At 37.7% G+C, this 23,880-nt stretch overlaps 1 protein-coding gene across 1 annotated transcript in view; it reads right to left on the bottom strand.

The window, feature by feature from the left end:
- The window catches only part of LOC107286248 (protein unc-80 homolog), a gene marked incomplete at its 3' end in the record, with an annotated part of 101,153 nt that overhangs the window by 56,809 nt on the left and 20,464 nt on the right, over nt 1-23,880 (bottom strand). The window contains 14 exon segments of the mRNA XM_029283891.1: nt 200-408; nt 971-1,072; nt 2,581-2,750; nt 3,236-3,384; nt 3,718-3,865; nt 4,518-4,682; nt 6,405-6,830; nt 10,335-10,603; nt 11,081-11,218; nt 12,509-12,725; nt 14,608-14,742; nt 16,120-16,381; nt 22,050-22,199; nt 23,711-23,777. Of these exon segments, the coding sequence (XP_029139724.1) occupies nt 200-408; nt 971-1,072; nt 2,581-2,750; nt 3,236-3,384; nt 3,718-3,865; nt 4,518-4,682; nt 6,405-6,830; nt 10,335-10,603; nt 11,081-11,218; nt 12,509-12,725; nt 14,608-14,742; nt 16,120-16,381; nt 22,050-22,199; nt 23,711-23,777 (2,607 nt within the window).

Here is a 23,880-nt window from a genome sequence, read left to right on the forward strand (position 1 = left end):
CATGTATAAAGCTTCCTGGGTGGAGAGAATCAGTGGAGACCCCTGTTCAAGTCTGCCCTCAACTGTGGAATCTATCTGGATGACTTTGGGCCAATGTCCATCGCTTTCATGGCTGATGTTGTGGGATTAAAAAGGAAGATAAATCCCCACATGCTCCTGGAGAAAAGCACAATATCTAACAAACCAATAATTGAATGACCTAGTGGGAGTTTGAGTTTCTTTCTCAGGGAGATCCGTCTGGAGCGGGAGCGGGAGCGCCTCTCTGTGGTCATTCCTGAGTGTGCAGTTGTGCATTCGGAAGTGTCTGGCTCCGACTGGCTGCTGGTATCGCTAGCTGCACTCTGAGATTTAAACATTTTCCGCCAGAAATCTTTGCGCCCTAAGGCTGCTCCTTGCATTTGTTCATCACTGTGAAGGAATGACATGGCTGGTAAAACTTAGCAGAATGAAAAAAAGAAAGAAAAAATAGGGCAGCATCTTTCTCTCTTCTAATCTTGCCCTGTGCCCTGGACATTGGAAGTTGTTAAGCTAATTTTAAAAGAGGGAATAAGCAATAAACCTATCATCATAAAAATGATATACTGAAAAATATCAATAATTGGATTTGTAACCCTTGTAAAGTAGGACAGTAAACACTAGGAGGAAAGTATATAATATTTCCAATAAAGTAATAATCTTTATGTAGTAAATTAGGAAGGTGCTGAGATGGTGAATATGATTTGCCTAAGGCTAGGCAGAATACAATATTCTACAATGCTAGCACTGCAGAGAGCAGAAGTTGTTGAGAAACAACTTCCACATAATTATGTGAACCTTTTTCTCTCAGCTATGATAGCTAACTTCTACATTGCTACAATGAAAACGAAACCAGCAGATTCAAGTCTGAACAGTGTTGCTTTTGCTTTTTAAATTATGTTTGTAAATAACCTGATTGTTGATTAAAATAAAATGTATTGATTAATTTACTTACTGCTCAGGAGTTTGCATTGGACGGCCTGAGACATAGCTGCGACATTCATCAGGAGCAGAAGACAGCTGTCCTTTATCAATAACAACACTTCCTACTTCGGATCTACAAAGACAAAGCTTTTAGTCACAGGAACCATAACATATTGTATTTATTCCTATTTAGCTTCCTAATATTATTTTTAAAAGTATTTCTAAAACAGAAAGACGAGGTAAATTTTCTTCTTGCAGTTTCCCATCAGTACTTCATATATCAATCATGAATGGTAACAGCAGTCAAGGGCATGAAAATATACCAAATTGATAATCTAATTTGTAAGCGAGTCTATTTAATGTAAATTCAGAAATGCTTCTCATGAAGTTAAATATATCTTAATTAGCTTGTAATTATATGGGAGTAAATATGTATAGGATTCTGTTACAAAAATTTTCAAAAAGATTCTTTTCAAGAAAAATTGTGTGTTCTATCAAATTGAAATTTCTCTACACAGGGACAGATATATGATAAAAAGGGCATGCTGCTGTAAATGTGTCTTGGATTAAAAATGTCTACCAAAGTATATCCTTGGACAGTTGTATATAATACAACACACACACACACACACACATATTTGTATGAAGTTATAGATAGATAGATAGATAGATAGATAGATAGATAGATAGATAGATAGATAGACAGACAGACAGACAGATAGATAGATAGATATTGTAGCTAATTCCATACAATAATGGTTATATCAGAAAAAGTAGTGTATGAAACAGTTGTTAGAAAAAAAATACTTCTTCCATGTTTAATTGGGGGGGGGAATGAGAATGTCATCTATCCCACTTGAATTAATTAGCAAAGAAAGATTCCTGGCACATTATTATTTTCCAAGAGTATACTTTACTAAGAACAAAGTGATTACAGATTTTTGCAAGGCAGAATCTGTTGGCTTGGAACAAGAAGAATGCAATTAAGTTCTCCTTTTTCCCTGGCCAACCCATTATCAATGTCCAATTAGACGTTCTCAGGTTGTTTTGGAAACGGCCTGTGCACCATCTCCACATTTCTTTTGGCTGACCTTGTGTCAGGGCCAACACAGCTTCATTCCCAACCCCCTCCCCTTCCCTCACATTCCAAGCTCTTCCTTCCCCCCCTCCCCCACATTGCAAATGTCAGGCTGGCAAGATGTGATGCAAAGCTAGAAGCAACATTACAGCCATGATGGAGAATATGGATCCATAATCTGAATCGATGCCATATTGACTTGAAGCAGATCATCCCTCCTCACAGATAAATGACAGAGATAGCTACTGTACTTAATCCAGCATCTTATTCTCCTATGTTGTATAAGAATGATATTTTTTAGAACAACTTTTCAGCTGAGTAACCCGAACACAGTTCTTAACTCTGCTTTAATCCTGTGCATTTGAATGGAATTAAAGCACACTTCACTGCAATCTACTGTGTATGAATATCATAAGACATCTTTGGGGAAGGGAGGATTTTGAGAGCAAATAGTATTAGCATGATTCATCTTCTTCCCAAAAGCGAAGCTGACAAGTCTGGGTATGGCTGACCTTACTATATCATTCAAGCATCTTAATGGCTTTTCCAGTCCAGATACATACTTTTTACTCCCTGGTGGCTTGGGTTCCTGTTCAGTATTTTCTTCTGTTTTTCTTCCTGGAATCAACTTTTCTGCACTGTCCAAAAGGGCACTAAGAGCTACTCTTCTGAAAACATTTCCATGAGCCTCCTTGATAAACTGTACCAATTGTCGGATGTCACAGTACAAACCCTGAAGCCAGCAGGATGTCATTTTTTTTTAGGAGGGGAGGAAAAACAGTTTGTTAGGCTTCTAACATACAAACATTTTCTTTCTCTGTTTTCTTAAGAAAATCAATCTAGGTTTCCGGCCTTCTGTTGCTATGAAATAAATTTCAGTAATGAATTTAACAGAAACTACCTGAAATGTTGAAAGGAAAGGCCGAAGAGTTGCCATATTGAACAACACAGTGATGACTTTTTCAAGTCAAATTAATGGCTAGATGCAAATTCAAAGGAAATTTGGTTCTCTCGTGTTTTACTGAACTGCATGACATTTTCCAAAATTCACCTGCCAACATTTATTAATTTAAAAAAATAATTTTAAACAATATATATTTTGTCTTTCCACCCCTTTTTTAAAGAAGGTGGCACAATTCAACAATTTATATTGAGAATAGAAAAGATAATTCTTAAAAACCTATGTCATAATTGAATGAAAAGGAAAGTTGCCCTTACCAGGTTCTCAGGACTATGGAGCTCATGCGTAGTAGAGGCACAGCGGGTGATTAGAGATTTGAACATAGCACTGACAATAATGCCCTCAATACTTTGGGCTGTAGATTTGTTGTCCATAGTGGTGAAGTTATTTCCAAAACCAGCCTTGTCTACAAAATGCAAAGTAAAATAGTTAAACTGCATGGTTAAATTTCAGAAAAACAGTAACATATATAATTGTAACACCTGAAGTCAGCAATTCCTGATCTGCAATAGCATTCTTTATCCAGAGGAGGGATTTGTTACTTGGGGCAACCACATGGGGGGGAGTACTCCAAAATGAGCCTGGCAGTATAAAAAAGGAGTGAAGACAAAGAGCCCATGTCTCATTCAATTAAAACAAACAAAAAGTTAAACACACACATTGCACATACTTAAAATGAATACATTCAGGCACACATCTGCAGGAAAGCTGAATGCTAAGGATGGCAATCTATACTTACTGTCAGTAACTGGTTCCATACAAAATCCTAGCAAAGCATGTAAAAAATCCACCACGTTGTTCAATGAATCTTTGTTCACATAATCTCTCATTGTCTGACGAAACTGCATCTTATCCAGTTTATATAATTTTGTAAGACAGTTCTGAGCCTGTTAGGAAAGGTTGTAAAAACGCCAAACTTAGGTTCTGCTGGTAATAATCACAGAGGACTACAGTGAATTCAATCTGTTAGTTCCTGAATAGTTAAAAACAGTACCCAACGAACTTCATAAAATAATTAGAGAGGATTTTAACAATTGCCTTCCTATGTTTGTTAATATAGTGACTTACTGGACCCAAAGCTTCTAGGGGAATAAAGGTTTTGGGATAATACATAAGATACAAGTATTTAAAATTTAATACATGTGCACTACAATTTAGAAGCCAATTACATAGGCAGTTATTTAGCAACATCTAAGGAACTAGGTGAGGCTGCTATATTTTTAATGACCAGATGCTATAGTACAAAATCAAGTTTTTGTTCCACTTTGTTGTTATAATAGGAGTCTGATAAGAGTGTGCTGGAATTCTCACTTACCTTTGTGGTGTCAGGTCCCCTTGATAACCTGGTCTTTTCTCCTAGATCTAAAGGGCCCCTCTTTTGCCCTATCACTATTCACATTACTGTAAACATTCATGGTTGATTTGAAGCTAAACCATAACAATCAGTATGTTGGTATATGACCAAACACTGTACCCTTAACAACTGGAGAGCCACTGAAATCCAAATAGTATGGATTTAAAAGGGGAGAGATTTGGAACCAACTTCTTTTCCATCCTTCTGAAGTTTTATACCTGATGTCTCAGACGATCCCCAGAGAGTCCTCGGTGACCTTCTCCACAGCCATATGCACAGCCCAGAGACTTCACAATTTTTATCAGCATTGTCAGAGCCAGCCTATGAGTGCTTACTGGAGTATTTTCATCCTTAGCAGCACAACATTTAAAGAAACCAGAAAGACCAGAGAGAAAGCTGTTCAGTTTATGATCAGAATCAGAAAAATAATATCAAACTGGTGCATGCCAGTTTATCTATTAACAGAATAAATCTTACACAGAAGTTTTTTCTACAAATGATAACATGAGACCATTAAGGCTTAAAGGTATCTTTAAAGGAGACAGCTTTAATGCTGGTAAACAAAAAGATCAGATTTAGATGGATAGGTTGCCTGGGTCTGATCAAAGGACTTTGAAACACAGAGAGAAGCAATTCTCTTTATTGTTTACAATCTTGGAAGAAGTAAGAACACATAGTATAAATGTATCCCAGATCCAGCATCCCCCTTCTCACAAATGTCAACCAGATGACTTTGGGAAGACCACCAANATGCTGGTAAACAAAAAGATCAGATTTAGATGGATAGGTTGCCTGGGTCTGATCAAAGGACTTTGAAACACAGAGAGAAGCAATTCTCTTTATTGTTTACAATCTTGGAAGAAGTAAGAACACATAGTATAAATGTATCCCAGATCCAGCATCCCCCTTCTCACAAATGTCAACCAGATGACTTTGGGAAGACCACCAAGAGAACATAAATATAGTAACCTTACAAATCACACCAATTTTCTACAAAAGCCAGTTCTAAAAGGTAAACTGCCTTTGATCCTGGAAGTACTTTTGTTACTGGTGGTCTTATCCATGTTTTCTTATCCCCCCTTAAAGCTGTCTATGTTGTTGGCCATTATGGCATCTTGGAGAATTGAGTAACAGTGTGCTAAATGCACACATGTTTCATGTGGTCTAATCTGATTTTCTCACCCTGAGATTAATTGGGTTACTCTGGATTCTAGTACTTTAATCTACATATAACATTCCACCTATGACTGCATGTTAGATTTTATAAGGGTACAATAATATAAACAGCTTTATTTTCGGTTCTGCTCCTAATGAATTCCAACATTGAATTTGTCTTCTTTGTAGCAGTTACTTATTAAGTTGACATTTGTTCATCACATCACAAGATCTTTCCCAGTCAGGTGCCAATAAGTGAAACCTGCATGCTTCTCTCCATTTAAATGTAGAACCTCTGAGGACTACACATTGAGGACAATTGATCAGCCAGTTGCAACTTGCTGAATCTTTTATTATGTATGATTGCTGATTTGGCAGAACTCAGAAGAATACGCAGTTCTCCAAATGCAAGTATTCTTGCATTTGTTATTTGTAGCTCACAGTAAAGTATTACAACTTTACTCATGCTAATGCTAATAAAATACTGTTATTGCAAAAGGCGTACAAATTTAACTAGAAGAAATTCTTCAAATTAAGGTGGGAGTGTAAGAACATCCTTCTAATTTTTGCTTCGGGAAATAAGATCAAGATCTTACACTGCATGCCACATACACTGAAATGACTTGGATAACTCTTCCATGTGCTCCTCTATCCCATATTGAGTTTCAATATTTACACATTCATGTGAATATCTGAACAGGGATATCAGATGACAATACCTCTGAAGGCAAACTGAGAAATAAAAATAAATCTTAATTCATACCCTGGGATTTTAACAGTTTGCAAAACACAATATCAGAAATTAAATTAGGCAATGGACCATCACATCAATATGGAAGCTTCTGTAAAAATGCCTTTCAGCATTAACATAATAGTATTGATTGGCAAATAATGAGCCTATAAAAGTTTCAACATACCTTGTCTTCCTTCTTATCATTCTTTTCAAAAGATCTTCCGCCACCTTCTCCCCCTCCTCCTCCTCCTCCTCCTCCACCACCACCACCACCACTTCCTCCATCTCCTCCACCACCACCTCCTCCTCCAGCAGCACTTCCAACTCCTCCTCCTCCTCCTCCTTCTCCACTGCCATCTCCTGCTCCAGTGATTGGAGTAGTCCCAAATCCAGATGCTGAGGTAGTCAAAGCCCCCTTGAGTTGAAAGGAAGTTTCACTTTGTCTCTTTTCATTGGTCTCATTCTCTTTGTTCTCACTTTTCCTTCTGAACTTCTCCACACAGGGTACCACACCAAGCTGAAGCAGACATTCCACAATGTTGAGGGCCACATCACAGATCCGGGAGCTGATGTCATGATTCAAGACCAAGTAAACTGCTTTAAGAACCACCTTGAAAGAAGAAATGTGAGATATTGCAGGCAGCACTATATTCGCATATTGTTTGCAAAAAACCTGACTATGGGTTTCTAAAGAAATGGTCCAAAAGTGATATCCTACAACAAGGTGACATCTTCAATTATAGCATAATAGCAAGTGAACAAATATATATATAAGCCACCCTAAGCATAATCCAGGTCAATTTTCTGGTAGCAGTGCTTTTTTAGCTGATCTAAAACAAATCTGCCTTCGATAGAAAGTAGTTTATTGCTGAAAGAATATAAAACAAAAACAATGTTTCATAAAATCATAGATTTTCAAGTCCCTAGTCTGAAAGATGGCTATCTGCACACACCTAGTCAAGGGAGCTTGCCACTCCCTTAGTTATAGTACTACAGGTAGTCCTCAACTTACGATCATAATCGAGCCCCAAATTTATGTTGCTAAGTGAGAAATTTGTTAAGTGCCCTATTTTATGACTTTTCTTGCCATATTTGTTAAGTGAATCACTGAAGCTGTTAAATTAGTATCATGGTTATTAAATGAATCTGGCTTCCCAATTGACTTTCCTAGTCAGAAGGTTGCAAAAGTGGCCACATGACCCCAGAACACTGCATCTGTCATAAATTGAGTCAGTTGTCAAGCATCCGAATGTAACTCACATGACCATGAGGATGCTGCAACAGTCATAAGTGTGAAAAATGGCCATAAGTCGCTTTTTCAGTACCATTGTAGCTTCAAACAGTCACTAAGTGAACTGTTGTAAGTTGAGGATTACCTGTATTTCCTTTGTCAAACTCTTACAGTATTTGCCTTTCTATGTTTGGAAATATTATTCTGGGGCATACATTATGGGATAATAGACCTCCTTTCAGATATTCGAACACTATTCTCATATTCATAGAATGTCAGCATTGGAAGGGACCTTGGAGCTCTTCTAGTCCAGTGCTTGAGTAGGAGATCCTATACCATTTTAGATAATTGACTGTCCAATCTCTTCTTAAAAGCCTCCAATGATGGAGCACCCACAACTTTTGAAGGCAAACTGTTCCATTGGTTGAGTGTTCTCACTGTCAGGAAATTTCTCGTTAGTTCTAGGTTGCTTCTCTCTTTAGTTAGTTTCCATCCATTCCTTCTTACCCTGTCTTCTGGCCTTTGGAAAATAAGTTAACCCGCTCTTCTTTGTGGCAGCCTTCAAATATTGGAATATTGCTATAATGTCACCCCTATTGCTTCTTTTTACTAGACTAGACAAACCCAATTCCTGCAATCATTTTTCTTATGTTTTAGCTTCCAGCATCCCAATCATCTTTGTTGCTCTTTTCTACACTCTTTCCAGAGTCTCAACATCTTTTTTATATCATGATGACCAAAATGCAGTACTCCAAGTGTGGTCTTACCAAGGCATTATAAAGTGGAACTAACACTTCATGTGATCTTGATTCTATAGCTCTGTTAATGGAGCCTAGGATTGCATTGGCTTTTTTGGCGGCTGCAGCACACTGTTGACTCATATGTAAGTGTTTGTCTACTAGGACTTCAGGATCCCTCTTGCAGTTACTGCCGTTGAGCCAAGCTTCACCTAATCTGTCCTTGTACATTTGGTTTTTCTTGCCTAAGTGTAAAACCTGTGCTTCAAGTGTTCAAGTCTGTTGAGATACATCTGGATCTTGAGCCTATCTTCTGCAGTTTTGGCAATTCCTGTCAGCTTGGTGTCTGAAAATTTGATGAGTTCCCCTTTTATTCCCTCATCTAAATCTAAATATTCCCACATGGTTGTCTTTAGTCAAGGCTGAATATATCTATTAAGACTTTGGATCCAGTCTGCAAAAGGTGCTTCAGAATACATGGGAGTACCAGTGTAACACATGTCAGCAACAGTTCAAAGCAGCTGTTTTTCTTGGGATCTCCATAAAATTGCAATTGGTGCCATGCCAGGAAAGGGTGCAGCACATAACTGTAGATGCTATACTTGTATTCTCATCCACTCTGGTGTACCTTCTGGAGGCTAGGTCCAAAGCACTGCACAGCTCTAATAGCAGTCCTTCAACCTCCATATAAACATTTATAAAATTTGAACTCATACAAGCTTCCATTCCCTGATTAGGTTTCTCCATCAATCTTGCATTGAAATTCTGCTCTTTGAAAAAGCTCTTCATAATGACCTGATGGGATGCATATCCTGTTCTGAAAGAAGACTGATGCCAAATAGGGTTGAATTGTTCTACTTTCTCTTTGTTAGTTTTTACCTTTTGTTCTTCTTTTTGTTCTTCTTTTATTGTGAACTTACATGGAAAATATTTTTTCTCAGCATAATTCATTAGCCTTGATTTATTATATATATATTTTTGTCATCTTTTCAAATCAGGGCTACTTTTATGTACTTTTGCATGATGATTGTCCCATTTTTCACCTCATATGTCTTTCCCCTTGATTGTGCAACTGGTTGGTTTCTTCTGCTGCCTTCCACTTTTTCCCCATCTGGAATTGTTTGCTACTGTCCTTTTTTGGGAAGTTCCACTAGTCTTTGGCTTCTTTTCCCATTATTTTCTTCTGCTGCAGGAATCTAGTTATCATTGTTTTGATAACTGACAAATTAGTGCTCTTAAAATCAAGAATGCTAGCATTCCATAATTGTCCAAATGTTCTTACTATTGTATTTCTACTCCATTTAGTATACCAAATAGGCTACAATTAAGTCAAACTCATGTTTTTCTCCGCCTTCTGAAGGAAAATATTTTCAAAAGACAAGATGTTGCTAAAAGGTCTATCTCTGAATGCACATTATGTTGGCATACTTAACATCCTCCAGGTTTGACAGATATTCATCTCTATCCTAAGTATCTTGCCTCTCCTTCTCTTTCAATACCCTGAAAAAGATCAATGCTATCTTCTTAGCGTTGTGTAGCTGGTACCTAAAAGATACCAATAAATTAACGTAAAGTCTTTCTCACTGAAATGTATTCCACTGTAATTAAAGGCTCTTAATTTATGGAAGTTTATAAATTAGCCCCTCCCCCTAAGACAGCAATTTTTTTTGAGCACTTTATGGAGTTTGAAAACAACCCAACAAGATTTAAGCCTGCTGGTCAATCAGTGGCACTAAACTATATACTTTTACTCACTGAGAAATAGGAAAATGAACTTCTTAATTTGCATTTTTAACCTACTCCATCCTATAAATACAATCTGGGTAACAAAAATTTTAGGGCATAACACAGGATAAAATAAAATATGTGACATGATAAAGAAAATCATGTTTTCCATATAATATTTCCATTTTTAACCAGAACTTCCTATAGGAACCTGGTATGCTATATTAAATTATTAATTATTAATAATGCTGTATTAAATTCTTTTCACCAAGAATTGGTTGTATATTTTACTTTACTATTAATTGGTGGAATGACCTTTATGCAGAGCTGAAATGGAACAAGACTGCATATTTAAGGGATTTTGATTTCCATCATACAATAACTAGCACAGAAAGGAATATTCCTTTTTCTTGATCATTACCGAAAGATCCAGCATGCCATTCTTGTGGACAAAGTTGCTGGTCCCATCTATGTGATCTGTATCTTCCAGGCAACTATAGTTGATACAAGAATCTGTCAGACTTCGAGGGAGATTGGCACATGCCAGGGGCTCATGGGGCATTTCTGGTATGGGCACCTGGTTGCAGAGCTTGCGCATGTGCTCACTGAAGAAGTCAGCATAGCCCACATTGAAAGAGGCCAGCGTGGTATTGAAGGTGGCCACTGTGATGGTGGAAATTTGGGAACGTACTGCAAGAGAGCATTACAGATATTAGTTCATTGGACAGAGCACTTGATATGAAGGTGTAAGCTGATTCATTTAAGTACAATATTCAGCTCTAGAACATTACAACAATTATTCATAACTAATTAAGTGTATAATGACTAGAAGCTGAACTAAATAGAGGAAAGAGAAATCTATTAGTCTATTCTGGAACCCTTGTAAGATCGGCCAACATTTGGGAAAATATTAGCTGTTAAGAGTTCAAACAATATATCATCTTTATCTACAGTAATTCCTGCAACACTGCTCTCTTCTGATTTAATAAGAAGACACACATATAGCTGGGAGCTGATGTAAGCACAAGTCCTGAAAAAATCCTGGGTAACTCAAAGGTTTGTGATTTCTCATAGGAGAAAAGTGAATTAATGTACCCATATTCTAATTCTAACTAGTTGTCATCTGGGTTTCTTCAAGAACTCTGTGCTGGAAAACTTGCTCAGTGCTCTTGAATATCACCTCACCGTGGCTGTTGGAGTGGTCTGGCAGGTCAGTAACCAAAGTATGGTGGGAATGAGAATGCCGAGCACTCAGACTTTCCATCTCGGTAGCTGTATCAGAGCTGCCCCGCCTAGTAAATCTCCCTGGAATAGAAAAAAAAGACATGCATTGTGCTGTTAGTGCTGCAGTGTAATTTTAATTTTAATTTTAATTTTAATTTTAATTTTAATTTTAATTTTAATTTTAATTTTAATTTTAATTTTAATTTGTTGTCACCCATCTTGCTATTCTATCATTTACCAAGGAATCATTTGCAAACTGCATAATATTTAAAATTAAAAAAAATAGGATTAGGATTCATAGGGACTGTACCTTTGTGGACTGTTACAATACAAATTTCAGATCATTATTATGTCCACTGATTAAAGAGACTTTGAATGAGGCACAGACAATTGGTTGAAGTGATGGGTTAAACAAAGTTGGCAAACTCATTTACTCTGAACTGGGTTCAACAGGGGCCAATTATAAATAATATGGGATTTTTCCCTTGTTCAGTCCATTGCCCACCAGTGATTAGGGGTGAAGGGAGGGTTATTTGGCCTTATATTCTTGCTCAAACAGCAGCTTTTTTTTTTTATTCTAATGCATCAGTTTCATGGCTCATAGTGTTTGACTTTGTTTTGATGAAAAGTTATATCCCTTATTTTCTTTTCATGAATCATGATTCTTAAAAGTTCTGGGGTGAGCAGCTTCAAAAGCTGGAAATGACTGGGCATCTCCAGACCAGAGGGGTCTTGGATGTGGCAGCAAAACTGCAGTGAGGAGCACAGCCATTGCATTTCTTACTACAATGGGTACAAATGAGTGAGAAAGTACTATAAGGAAATGAAAATGCCCCTCTCCTTTCAGGTGAGGTGAAGAGACCAAGAAAATGAGTATCTGTAGTTGTAATGCAGAGTGATCATTAAGTGAGTTAAGAGCATTAGGAATTCGATTAGAATGGATCAATGAGCTGGAAGCAATCTGCTTCCAGTGGGTAGAAAATAATTCTTGAATCCAGACTAAGCAAAAAACATATATGTAAGATTAAAAGAAAAATGTGCATAGGTAATAACATATAACAAATAGGATTTCTATAAGATTAAATTGATTATTACATTAAATGTTGTACATGGGTTCTCCCTCACTCTTGTACCTCCTTCACGGCTTTATTTCTTATTTCTCCTCCAATCTGGTCTGGTGATCCCTTAATTCACCAGAGGAGATTGGAGGATGTGTGAACAGTGCAAATAACACAACCCGTAAAATAGGAAAGAAGAATTCATTGTTGTTGTTCATGTTGTTCATGATTATAAGTAACTGATGTCCACAACCAGTAGAAAACTCTGGTTATCAGAAAAGTTATTTGTCCTCAGTAATAGCCTCTCATTCACCTAGAATAGTGGTTTGCCACCCTCCTCTCTCAATGCCACGCCTGTCTTCGCCAATCCCAGAGAAGCTGCCAAAAGAAAATGTGCTTCGAGTAGGTGATACATCCAAATGGTCTTCATGGAGAAGAAAGGGCACTCCCATCCGCCGCTGCCTTTTCTTCCCTGTGTGGTGGAAAGGAATAGAGCCCTTGCGCTCACGATCCTCCTTGCGGCTCTTGAACTGCAGGAAAAATGTAGAAGAAATCTATGGAGGACAACTCATAAGGGAATTGCAGAAAGCATGAAACAAGAATTCAGAGTTGCTTTAACAGTGACATGGGTAGCATATAAATGTAATAAACAAACAACAAATCTCTTCTCTGAGGCTCTGATTCTTGAAACTAACCCGGAATTCATTTGCTTTTTCTTTGGGCCTATACCAGTGGTGGCGAACCTATGGCACGGGTGCCAGAGGCGGCACTCAGAGCCCTCTCTGTGGGCACACGTGCCATTGCCCCAGCCTCACCTCCCCCCGCAACCCCTTCCTCTCCAGCAGCCCCCCTGAAGGAGTGTCGCCCCTGAGCGTGACCCACGTGGAGCAGCAGAGCCAAGGACATGGCAGCCAGGCAGCGTAGACAAGACTCTGCCCTCACATTCCATCATGCACAGTTGATGCTGCAGGGCGTGGGCAGAGGGCGTGGCCTCCATAGCACTGCTGGGCTGCCTGGGCGATCTGCGGCAGGCCCTGGAGACGGTGAATGGCCCTGCAGGCAGGCGAGGCAGGGGATGGGGGGGGTGGAGCGGGGGCGGGGAAGGGGGTGGAGCAGGGGTGGGGCTAGTTTTTGGGCACTCGGTCTCTAAAAGGTTCGCCATCACTGGCCTATACTGTTTTATCTAACTAGAGTAGGGGCAGGCAACATTTAGGTGACCAAAAGAGAGCTTTTTTCCCCAGAGGGCTGAAGCTCCCAAAGTACTACATTACCTCATAGCCCTTAACAATACTGAGTTTCTCTGGAGAGTGGATACTTGTCATTACAAAAGCCTATTCCATTTTCATGTTTTTTCTACTTCAAAAGGGCTGGATACAATGGTAATCAGGGCATATGGGGCTGCAGGTAGTTCTGAGCCATGATTCGCCCAATCCTGATTTAAAGTAACTGAACTATGAGAGGGTGTGTGTTGCATTAATAATAGTATTACAACTGAATTTTAGCTCATTAGAAATGGTTGGGTTTTAGACTGATGGAGGGTGGGTTTGGGATGCAAATGGTGTTGTAAAATACAGAAGTGACCATGGCATTGCAGTGGAATATGTGCTTAGTATATAAGACGGAGCTAGTGCCAATAAGACCGGAAAATATTAGGTTATGTGCATCTGGAGTTGGATTCAGTAATTGGAACTGGAACTGATTATGTATTTGTGAAATTAGGGCACAGAATCTTTAACACATAAGAAAATATTGTGATTTTCTCTATATTGCATGGAAGCATAAGAATACTTCCACAGTGTCTCAAAGTAACGTTGTCCTCTGGAGCACTCTTAAATATCCAGTTTCATTTTGGCATCGTTGCATTGTCACAAACAATTACCAAAATATACTTGAGGACATTCAAAAGACTGTGTGACAAGTTAGAGAAAATACAACAGTTGCACTTAACAATCTCCTGACTTTTTCTTAATGAAAAGCAGCCTCAAGAAAATGGTCTCCCTGCAGACCATTTTGCTATTTAAAAAAACCTCTCCCCCCCCCAAGTTGTTCTTCCTATCAACTGCAGGAGAGCGACTTTGATTAGAAAAAAATAACAATTTCCTTGCAATTGCTTTTAGTTTGGTTTGTTTCATTAGACGGGAGTTTGTTTCATGGTTTCCCAGTAGGTTTTTTTCAAAATGAAAAGCAATGTGTTTACTGCTTGGGGTCCTCCTGATCTTTAGGCAGAGGTCTGCCATCTTTTCTTGGCCACAGACTGTACTAGGTCATAGATCTTAATTGTGCCCCATTGTGAAAGGAGCAACCGCAAATATAAGGCTAAATCCAGCTGCAATATTAGACCTCCTTCCAGTAAAATGCAGTTGATGTTTCATTAAGGGATCACACATGGACTTTAAAACATCATGATTTTACCTTTTTAAATATATTCATTCCCAAATCAGAGGAGAGATCTGGAACTGCTGGTCTCCGCAGGTTAGTTAAGGATACTTTGGCAAAAGCTTCGGTGCTTAATGATTTTTCTTCCTCATTACATTTCATTGTGAGATCCTACACTCCCCAAGAGAGACAAGAAAAACATGAGCCTGACTAGGAAAACAGGTACTCCCCCCCTTTTTTTGTGTAAACACTGTCAGCATTTGTTTCCTTTGGATGATAGAGAATTGGAACCTTGTGGCAGTGCTTGAACTGTAAGGTTTTTGAATATGAATAAAAAAATAGTTTAGTCATATTCAAAAGTTTGCAGTGTTTTTTACATCAGTTTCCTATCCCTACAGACATTCTTCTGCCCATATTCCAGTTTTCTCTTTATAATCTAGCAGTGTTCTCTAGAAAGTACAGAGAACAATCTTCCCTGGCTACTTTTGGATCCTCATTTCAGGTCTTGTTTCTTGAAAGTCTTATTCTTCTGCAGATTTCAGGATTCAACTAAAGTTGTTCCTGTTCCTAAATATCTGCTTATTTGCACTTCTATCTGTATCTTTCTTTCTCTCTCATTAAATGTTCTTCATTGATTCTCATGTGTGATAATACAGAAAAATACTAATCAACACTTCCTCTGCTTCCATACAAATATCAAGAGTTCCTTACGAGTATAATGATGTCCATGAACTTTTGTTTCTCATTTTATTTAGGTTCTTTTAGCATAATCACCCATGGATAGAAATACATCAGGAGTAAAAGAGAAGTAAAGAAACATCAACAATCTACAATAAGTAAAGCTCAGTATGTATATCTAGAATTTTAATCATAATAATGACTACTTTGTTCAGTGATACAGAATTAAACCTGAACTACAATCCTAGCTTGCAACTGAACCTTTGACCAGATCTTAATATTTAAAACTGGAAATATTAGACACCCAATTGCCTGATTTTCAATCAATCAATCAACCAATCAATCAGAATAGAGCTGGAAGGGACATTGGAGGTCTTCTAGTCCAGCCCCCTGCTCAAGCAGGAGACCCCATACTATTTCAGACAAGTGACTGTCCAGTCCCTTCATAAAAACCCCCAGTGATGAAGCACCCATGATTTCTGAAGGCAAGCTGTTCCACTGGTTAATTGTCCTCACTGTTAGAAAGTTTCTCCTTAATTCCAGGTTGCTTCTCTCCTTGATTAGTTTCCATGCATTATTTCTTGTTCTGTCCTCTGGTGCTTTGGAAAATAAATTGACCCCCTCCTCTTTGTGTCAGCCCCTCAAATACTGGAATATTGCTATCATGTCCCCCCCACACACACACACACACAGTCGTCCTTTTCTCTAGACTAACCCAACCCAAATCCTACAACTATTCTTCATATGTTTTAGTCTCCAGGTCTTTAATCATCTTAGTTGCTCTTCTTTGCATTTTTTTTCCAAAGTCTCAACATCTTTTTTGTAATGTGGTGACCAAAACTAGATTCAATATTCCAGGTGTGACATTACCTGTGTTTTGTGAGTATTGACTAGTGAGGGAGCAGCAGCCACCATGGAACTACTGCGTGGCCTTGGCAATGGTGGGAGTTCTGGGTCAAATGATTTCTCTGGCTTTTCTTCTAACATGTGGCGCAGTCGTTGAAGATAATACATCAAGGACCATTGTGTGCCTTCCTCAGACCAGTGTGGCTGAAGCAGGCATCGTAATACAGCAACATCAAAGTAAGTGGCATAGCGGGACTTTTGGCATGGTGGGATCACCAAAGACACCCTATTACAAAGAGCAAAAGGAAGCACATTAATCCAACCAATTGAGAAGTCAAGCAACAATCAAGATGTGGGCCCCCAGATAACAGTCTGTTTCTTCATTCTGGATAGAGTTGTTAATATCAGCATGATCTTAACAGACGATCCCCAAATGTGATATATTATGTGACCAAAACCCCCTTATTTTGAAAAAGGGAGCACAAATTATTAAATATGAAGTGTAGCTTTTATTCCAAGACTTAGGAGAGTGAAGAAGAATGAAAGGGGCTCAATTGATCCTGAGCATGAATTTAAGAACTCAGCATTGTTGGGAAAGTTTCAGAAGGAAGAAACAGCTCCTCTCTGGATTCTGTGAAAACCTGCCCAATTCTCCTGTCATCTCCACTGGGCACACATTTCAGATTCTCCTTGACATATGTGATAATTACATTAATTAAGTTTCAAACAGGTCATCATGGTACTCTGGAAAATGCTAGCTTATAAATTATGCTTGAAAACCAAGGTCCCAAACACAACCAAAGGACTGGTCTTAAATTTACACATGAATATACTCTTCTTAGATTGCCAAAGAATTGTTGGCTTTTTAGGACTACACTCCCATGGGCCACTCTTTGGGGATAAAATCCCACTGCAAAAGATTCATAAAATTGAATATAAACATGATCATACTTCCCACATTTATAACAATGTAAACTCATAATTTTTGAAAATGTACAATGCACAAAACACAAGAATTAAAACACTTTACACTGAAACAATAAAATAACATAAGCAGCAGCCACCAAATATTTTTAAAAATTCTAAACAACACAAAAATTAAAAATTAAATCAATAATTGAGTAAAATATAGACAAACAAAAAATGTCTTTGGTTAGTGCCAAAAAAAGAACACAATTATACCGGGAGAATCATTTCAGAGGTGGAGGACAACCACTGAAATACACACTCACACACACATACACATATATACACACACACACACACATACACACACATATATATATATATGCACCTGCACCCAGCCCCATGCATATACAATCACTATTTCATGATATAGATTTTTCTCCTCATTCAGTTTCTTTCATTTTACCATGCCACCAAACACGTTCATCCTTCTCATTAGCTCCACATAATTCTGTGGCACCCTGCTTCATTTTTCCCCCCACTCCATTCCCGGTAGCTTTCATGTCTTCTTTCTTTATTGCCTGCTTTCCAGTCATTCTGACAGGAGACAAATCTATCTTTTAATACTTTTATACAAATATATAAAATTATATTGCTGTAAACACAGACCTAACATACAGAGCTCCATCCCTGTAAATATTTTCCTTTCACTTTTGTTTCTTCCAGTTTTTTCCTTTCCTTTATTTTTCATTCCCTCCAAAATCCATTCTCAATACTGTAATAAAATTGTCTCACACACATTCCAAACCTCTCAGCACGCTTGAATTCTTCATTAATTCTCTTAATCATTCATCACAAACAATTAAAGCAATAATGCTTTTTAGTTTTATATCCATTTATATCCATAAAGTTATGTTTAGACCATGTATTTGAAACTAAAGAGAAACTCATCAAATAGTCACCATTCTTATTCATTGGAGGGTCTTCAAATGGCCTGTTCATATTTTCTGAATGCTATCATCTTGATCCTGCCCATCCATTCATGTCACTAGCAATATATTTTCCCCATGTACACGTTCACTCACAACGTTGCTGCTCAGTTCTGGTTCTTCTATTATCACAATTCATTGCAGCATATCATGCGAGTATCACCGACATATGGATTCCTGTTTTCATATGCTCCCATAACAAATTAGATGGCATTAATTTGTATTTCCTAACACAAATTTTAACACTTCCCCCCCATAATTACACCTATACCTTCACTTCCTAGCATGTATTTCTGAATGCCACTTCATTCAGATCTATTACACCTTTCCTTTTTTATTAGTTTCACAGATGCTCAACCTCTCTATTTTCATTTCATTTCATTTCATTAATTAATGCTATTTACAATGTACTCTTTTATTCCAAGTTTGAATAATCTGTAAGGCTTAGTTATCACCAGTTAAGTACATAGATTTGACTGCCACTCTCTTCATGGTTTTGATCAATCAGAGCTTTCACACAACGCTTTTTACTAAGATAGAAAAGCTACAAAGAAGGCTAGCAAACTTTGTTGTACCCATGTCCTTTATAATATTCTCTGATAATGGTATGGACAATACTAGCCAGTGTGGTACATTTGAGCCAGTATGTCACAAGCAACTAGAGCCCAAATTTGCCCTAAACACGCCATTCTATGAAAGCTTGAATAGCTACTCTAGAAACTACCTTGTTCTCAACTAGCTTATTTATTCATATCTCACACATTGAATGGACGAATAAATTTAAGTATTCATTGTGACTATTGTAAGAAACAGTCATCCCATTTTTTCTGGATAATATATGATTCATTATGAAACGGATACAAACTGATGAACAGATGAAAGAAAATTTGAAATTTTTCCCCTTATAAATAGAATGTAAGATAAATATACAGTCATATTATCTTTTACAGAGAAACAAAAATGTAAGAAAAATGTAACAGTGAGACTATTTGGAGAAGAAAGCTAAGGCACCTTTAGGCAGACATTCCAAATTACTTCCATCAGAATTGTACAAAACGTTTTGCTGTGCTAAATAAGAATGATTCCTGTTATGCCCCTGTAACAGAATACCTAATGAATTGTACAGCAAAGGCTTTTTGAGCAAGTTGAAAGATCAGATAAATTACCGTTGGTTGAAATAGTTACATTCAATGTTCCAATTTCTGACATGCCTTATGCAGAAAAAGAAATGTTTCCCAAGCCAGCTACAAATTTGTGGTCCACAATACAAATAAACAAATTGCAAATGCATGTAATAGCACTATGTTAAAAAAAAGAATACCTATTTCCTACACACCTTAGATAAACCTAGATTACAACAATGTCATCTTATTTTTACTATTAAGGATTACCAGGATAAAATACATAATGATTTTAGTCAATATTGAAGAAATTGATGTGTTTTTATGCAATATAACTGTTCCTAACATTATGACTGATGCCTTGTTTATTCACCACTAGGCATCTCTTAAAAAAAAGAATAGATAACGTTAAATCTATGAAAATAAGAGCTATTTGGCAATTTAAGAGAGTATTCAATTAACTGAGTAGCATGACAAACTCATTTAGTCCTTCGGTTACAATGGCAATTGGAACCAGAATGTCTACTGCTAAGCAATGTGGTCATAAAGTGCAATGTCACATGACTACATTCCTTAGTGACGGCAATCACAGCAGTCCCCATTGCCATCATAACCCCAGAACTGTGTGGATTGTTAAGCAGAAGGAGCCCCATACAAGGAGTGTGGGATGTGTGTGCAGGCACTCTGGAGGTGGGTCTGCAGGCAGGTGTGCATTACAATGCAGGCAAGTAGGGGTTGCAATGGAGTATGTGATCCCTCAAGAGGAAAAGCAGCAGGACCAAATTGCTGGAGAGTCTTTGCAACCTCCTACTGGTTTCTTCATGGACTTTGCTTGTGTGAAGCCAGCAGGAAAGGTCACAAATGTACTCATGAGACTGGAGGATGCTATAACTCTTGTAAATGCGAGCCGGTTGCTAATTGGCTGAATCACAATCACATGACTGAAGGTTTGCTGAAATGGTCAGAACTTTAAGGACTGGTCATAAATTCTCCTTGTTCAGTACTGTTGCAACTTTGAACAGTCAATGAACAAGTGGACTATCAATATATGATACTTTGTCATATATTTCTATGCTTCCTACAAACTCTATTAAGTTTATTGAAATTTATAAAAATAGGTATTCCACTTATTGATTGAATTCTTTGAAATCTACAAATAATTATTTCAGTGGAACTTTTTTCATGTGTTCTTGTAAATATATCAGATTCCTAGCTCAAGGAAAAATTAGCATAAATAGATGGATAAAAATTCAGCTGAATTACTGGAAGAAATACATTTGGTAAACATTTATATTACTTCAACATTGTTAAATTTACTTAGCAGCATTTCTATCCTTATGTTATTTCAAAGAGATACGGTATGTAAGATATTAACAAATTGTATAGGGCAAGGACAAACTCCTACAATTTAGTTATCTAAATTAAGCAATTACATGATGATGACAGTTTTAATCTTCCTGACTTGCAGCTTTATCATTGGTATATGTTTTGACTTCTTTCTATGGGGCACAAGCAATCTGGTAACACACCTTTGTTAGTACAAGTAGTAAGTTATGTAATTCCTCTGAAATTATGGGAAGGGTCTTGGCTTCATTTTTAGCAATAGTTCTGTTCTGTCTCCTGTATTAAATACAACAAAGTAGGTCTGGAAGCCATTTGGTTTGAGTCAGTGGTGTTGGTTTTTTCTAAATTATTTTTGCTCCCTTAATCCCCACTTTTTCACTTCAGTTTCTCTTTCCCCCTCTCTCTTAAAGCAATTTTTTAAAAGAACAATTTTTTTTCTACTTAATTTTAATTGCACACTAAGCTCACTGAGTCAGTGATTGCACACTTTCCCCAAAGGCCAGAATTTTATGATTGTTTGAATTTTATCTTCAAGGACAGAAATAATTGTATAAAAGCTGGATCAGTAAGTAGAGCAAACAACATTTATTCTGTTCCTGCTTGTTGCTAGGCAACACCCTCTCCAGTTCCGTTTGGAGTGATCAATGAGTTCAGCAAATGAAGAGAAATTAATGACGCAGGCTAGAGACCCTGCCTGCAGCTTCATTGCCATAGTGACCAGCCAGCTCAGTTTCAGATACTGAATGCCTTGCTGTATTTTGAACCTGCATTTTTTTGGGGGGGGGGGGGAGGGAGGACCCAATACATAGAAAATACCAATTTGATTTCCTGATTCTTTTTAACCATCTGTCCAGGCATGTGATTGTTGTTCCTTTCTATATATGTAAGGCACAATTACAGTAATATGTCTTTTGACTTCTCACTAGAAAACGATAGGTGCCACATTTCTACAATTTCATCAATAACATTGTGTTAACTATGGGTCCTGGAACCAAATAAACAGGGTTGGTCACACATTTGTCCTATCAAATAAGGCATCCACTGGATAGATAAAGGCAGGAAATGTAAGCATTAGATGTGTTTCATTTCAGGCTCCATATAAAGCATTTCCCCAGTTCATACAAAACAAACCATTATCTTCATTTTTTAAAAGTATTTTATGAACAAAATGTTTTTTGTTCAGCTTTTGAAGTGTGACAAAGTGTTCTAAGGTGTTCAAGACTACAATTCCACAATGATTAGGAAATTGAGGAGTCTAAGGATTATAGTCCAATGCCCCTGGCAGGACACTTGGTTGAATACAGCTGAATTACTGTACTAAGTCAATCGGTGCTCAAAATGAAAAAAGGCAGTGAAAAACCTGCACTTTAAACACATTATAATCTTAGGGTTTCCAGTAGGACTTTTGGAGAGAAAGATGATATAGAATAAAGGAAAGCAAAGGAGCACAGAATTATCCTGGTGCCTTAACCATTACGCCAAACTGGTTCTCTTTAACAGAAGTATCTTTCTGATTTCATAACTTACTCTGTGTAACTAATTGAACCAATTGAACTGAAACTGACGAATTTCAACCTTGTAGAAGAATGCCTACCGAGGATAGGGGGTTCCTTTCTCTTGAGATGCTTGGGATGAGATGCTCCCATCAATGGAATTTCCACGGTAGCAGCCCAGGAAGGCTCGTCTTGGTGGAATGGAGTCTGGTTCTGTTGATTCACACACTATCTGCAGGCCAGAAAGAGACAAGGTTAAAATGTAGATTGTGTAGATACACCATGAGATCAACCCCATTGTGACTACTAATTCAAGAAAAAAACCCACCAGATATTGTCTTGAAAGTTTCTGTAAGTTAGGATCGAAGAAAAATTGCATCTCCCAGCCTTAGAAGTAAATTGTAATTATTTTTAGAGCTTGTAGAATGAAAACAAATGGACATGATGAGACATGAAAAGAAAAGAATTTGTAAGTACTGTACATCAAGTCCCAGTTCTCCCTGGGATTATTAAATCACACTTATGCTGTATCACTTCCAACAGCAGGTGAAGGCTCATGTAATTTGTTGTATTTTGAATGCGCATAATTATATGTCACTTAAAAAAACAAAACCATCAAGAGAAAGCCATTTTTAAATAAAATGTTCAAGTAATTTGTTGTATTTTGAATGCGCATAATTATATGTCACTTAAAAAAACAAAACCATCAAGAGAAAGCCATTTTTAAATAAAATGTTCAAACGCTTACTCATTTTCTTTGGAGGACATATTGTAAACATGCTCATATAATGGCTGTTGGGGGAGGACAAACTACTCACAAAGTGGCAGCAGGCATGACCAGACACAAATTCTTACAGGAAGGCCAGGTATTATGCTTGCCCCCTGTCATCCCCTCCACCCTCACAAGATGTTTTCTGACAGTCAGGTTAACTTGTTCCCTTTTTCTGGCTAGGTGGGAACACTTGCACGCCACCCACTGGGGTGCAGTCAATCATTCTTTTATTACTAAACATTCTTATTTTCTAAGAATGCTTGAGATAATGCTAGTGATGGCTACTGTGTTTTATAGCATTCCAGCTTCCCATTTATTTATCTGTTTGTTTTAATGTCAGATACAGAGCCTGGAAGCCTCAAAGGAATTTCTACAGGGTCACTGGTGCATATGAGTGCCAGGTTTCCTACCACTATGACAGGAAGGCATTCTGTGCTACAAGCCCTTCACCTGTACTCTGAGAAAATATAACCTAGATGAAAAATTGCCACCCTAGGTGCAACAAAACACAAGTGGTAAAACAAAAATAAAACAAGTACTCAGTGCCCTGGAAACCATCAGGCACTGAATGAAATTGTTTATGGGCCCTTCAGCACCTCAACATAAAATGTGTGCAACTTTCCCTAAATCTTCATTTCTTGGTAGCAGGGAGGACTGACTTGCTTAATTTATTTCATAGTTCCTGGTGTTGTCCTATCAGTGAGCCAGTGGCAAAAGTTGGCTCATGGAAAAAGCCAAGGAACCATATAAACAAATGCCCCTCTTTTTGGTAGATATTGCTGTTCCAATTTCAATAAATATTTATACAGGGACATTATATTGAATTTTCTGCCAATTGCTACAATAGAACTACCATTTTAAACGTACACTTAATCAAGAGCCCAGGTGGCAACTTCTGTTTGGAAGCTTGTTCTATCTGCTTACCCTGCTCCCACCATTTATTCCCATTACTCCCCCTAAAACAATATAGCCTCAGCGATTACCTCTGTATGCCCAGCATCCAGATTAGGAGATTCACATGTAAGACCCTGGTTTTTGATTGGAGAACTCCTCTTTGCTGGCAAATTCAACAGCTTGTTAGTACAGAAGCTTCATGAATCAAGCTTTAACAATTCTGATAGCAGACTATACTTTAAATGACCCACTCTTCTTAATCATAT

Source organism: Protobothrops mucrosquamatus, unplaced genomic scaffold (genome assembly GCF_001527695.2).
Source record: "Protobothrops mucrosquamatus isolate PMUCROS unplaced genomic scaffold, P.Mucros_1.0 scaffold263, whole genome shotgun sequence".
NCBI lineage: Eukaryota > Metazoa > Chordata > Lepidosauria > Squamata > Viperidae > Protobothrops > Protobothrops mucrosquamatus.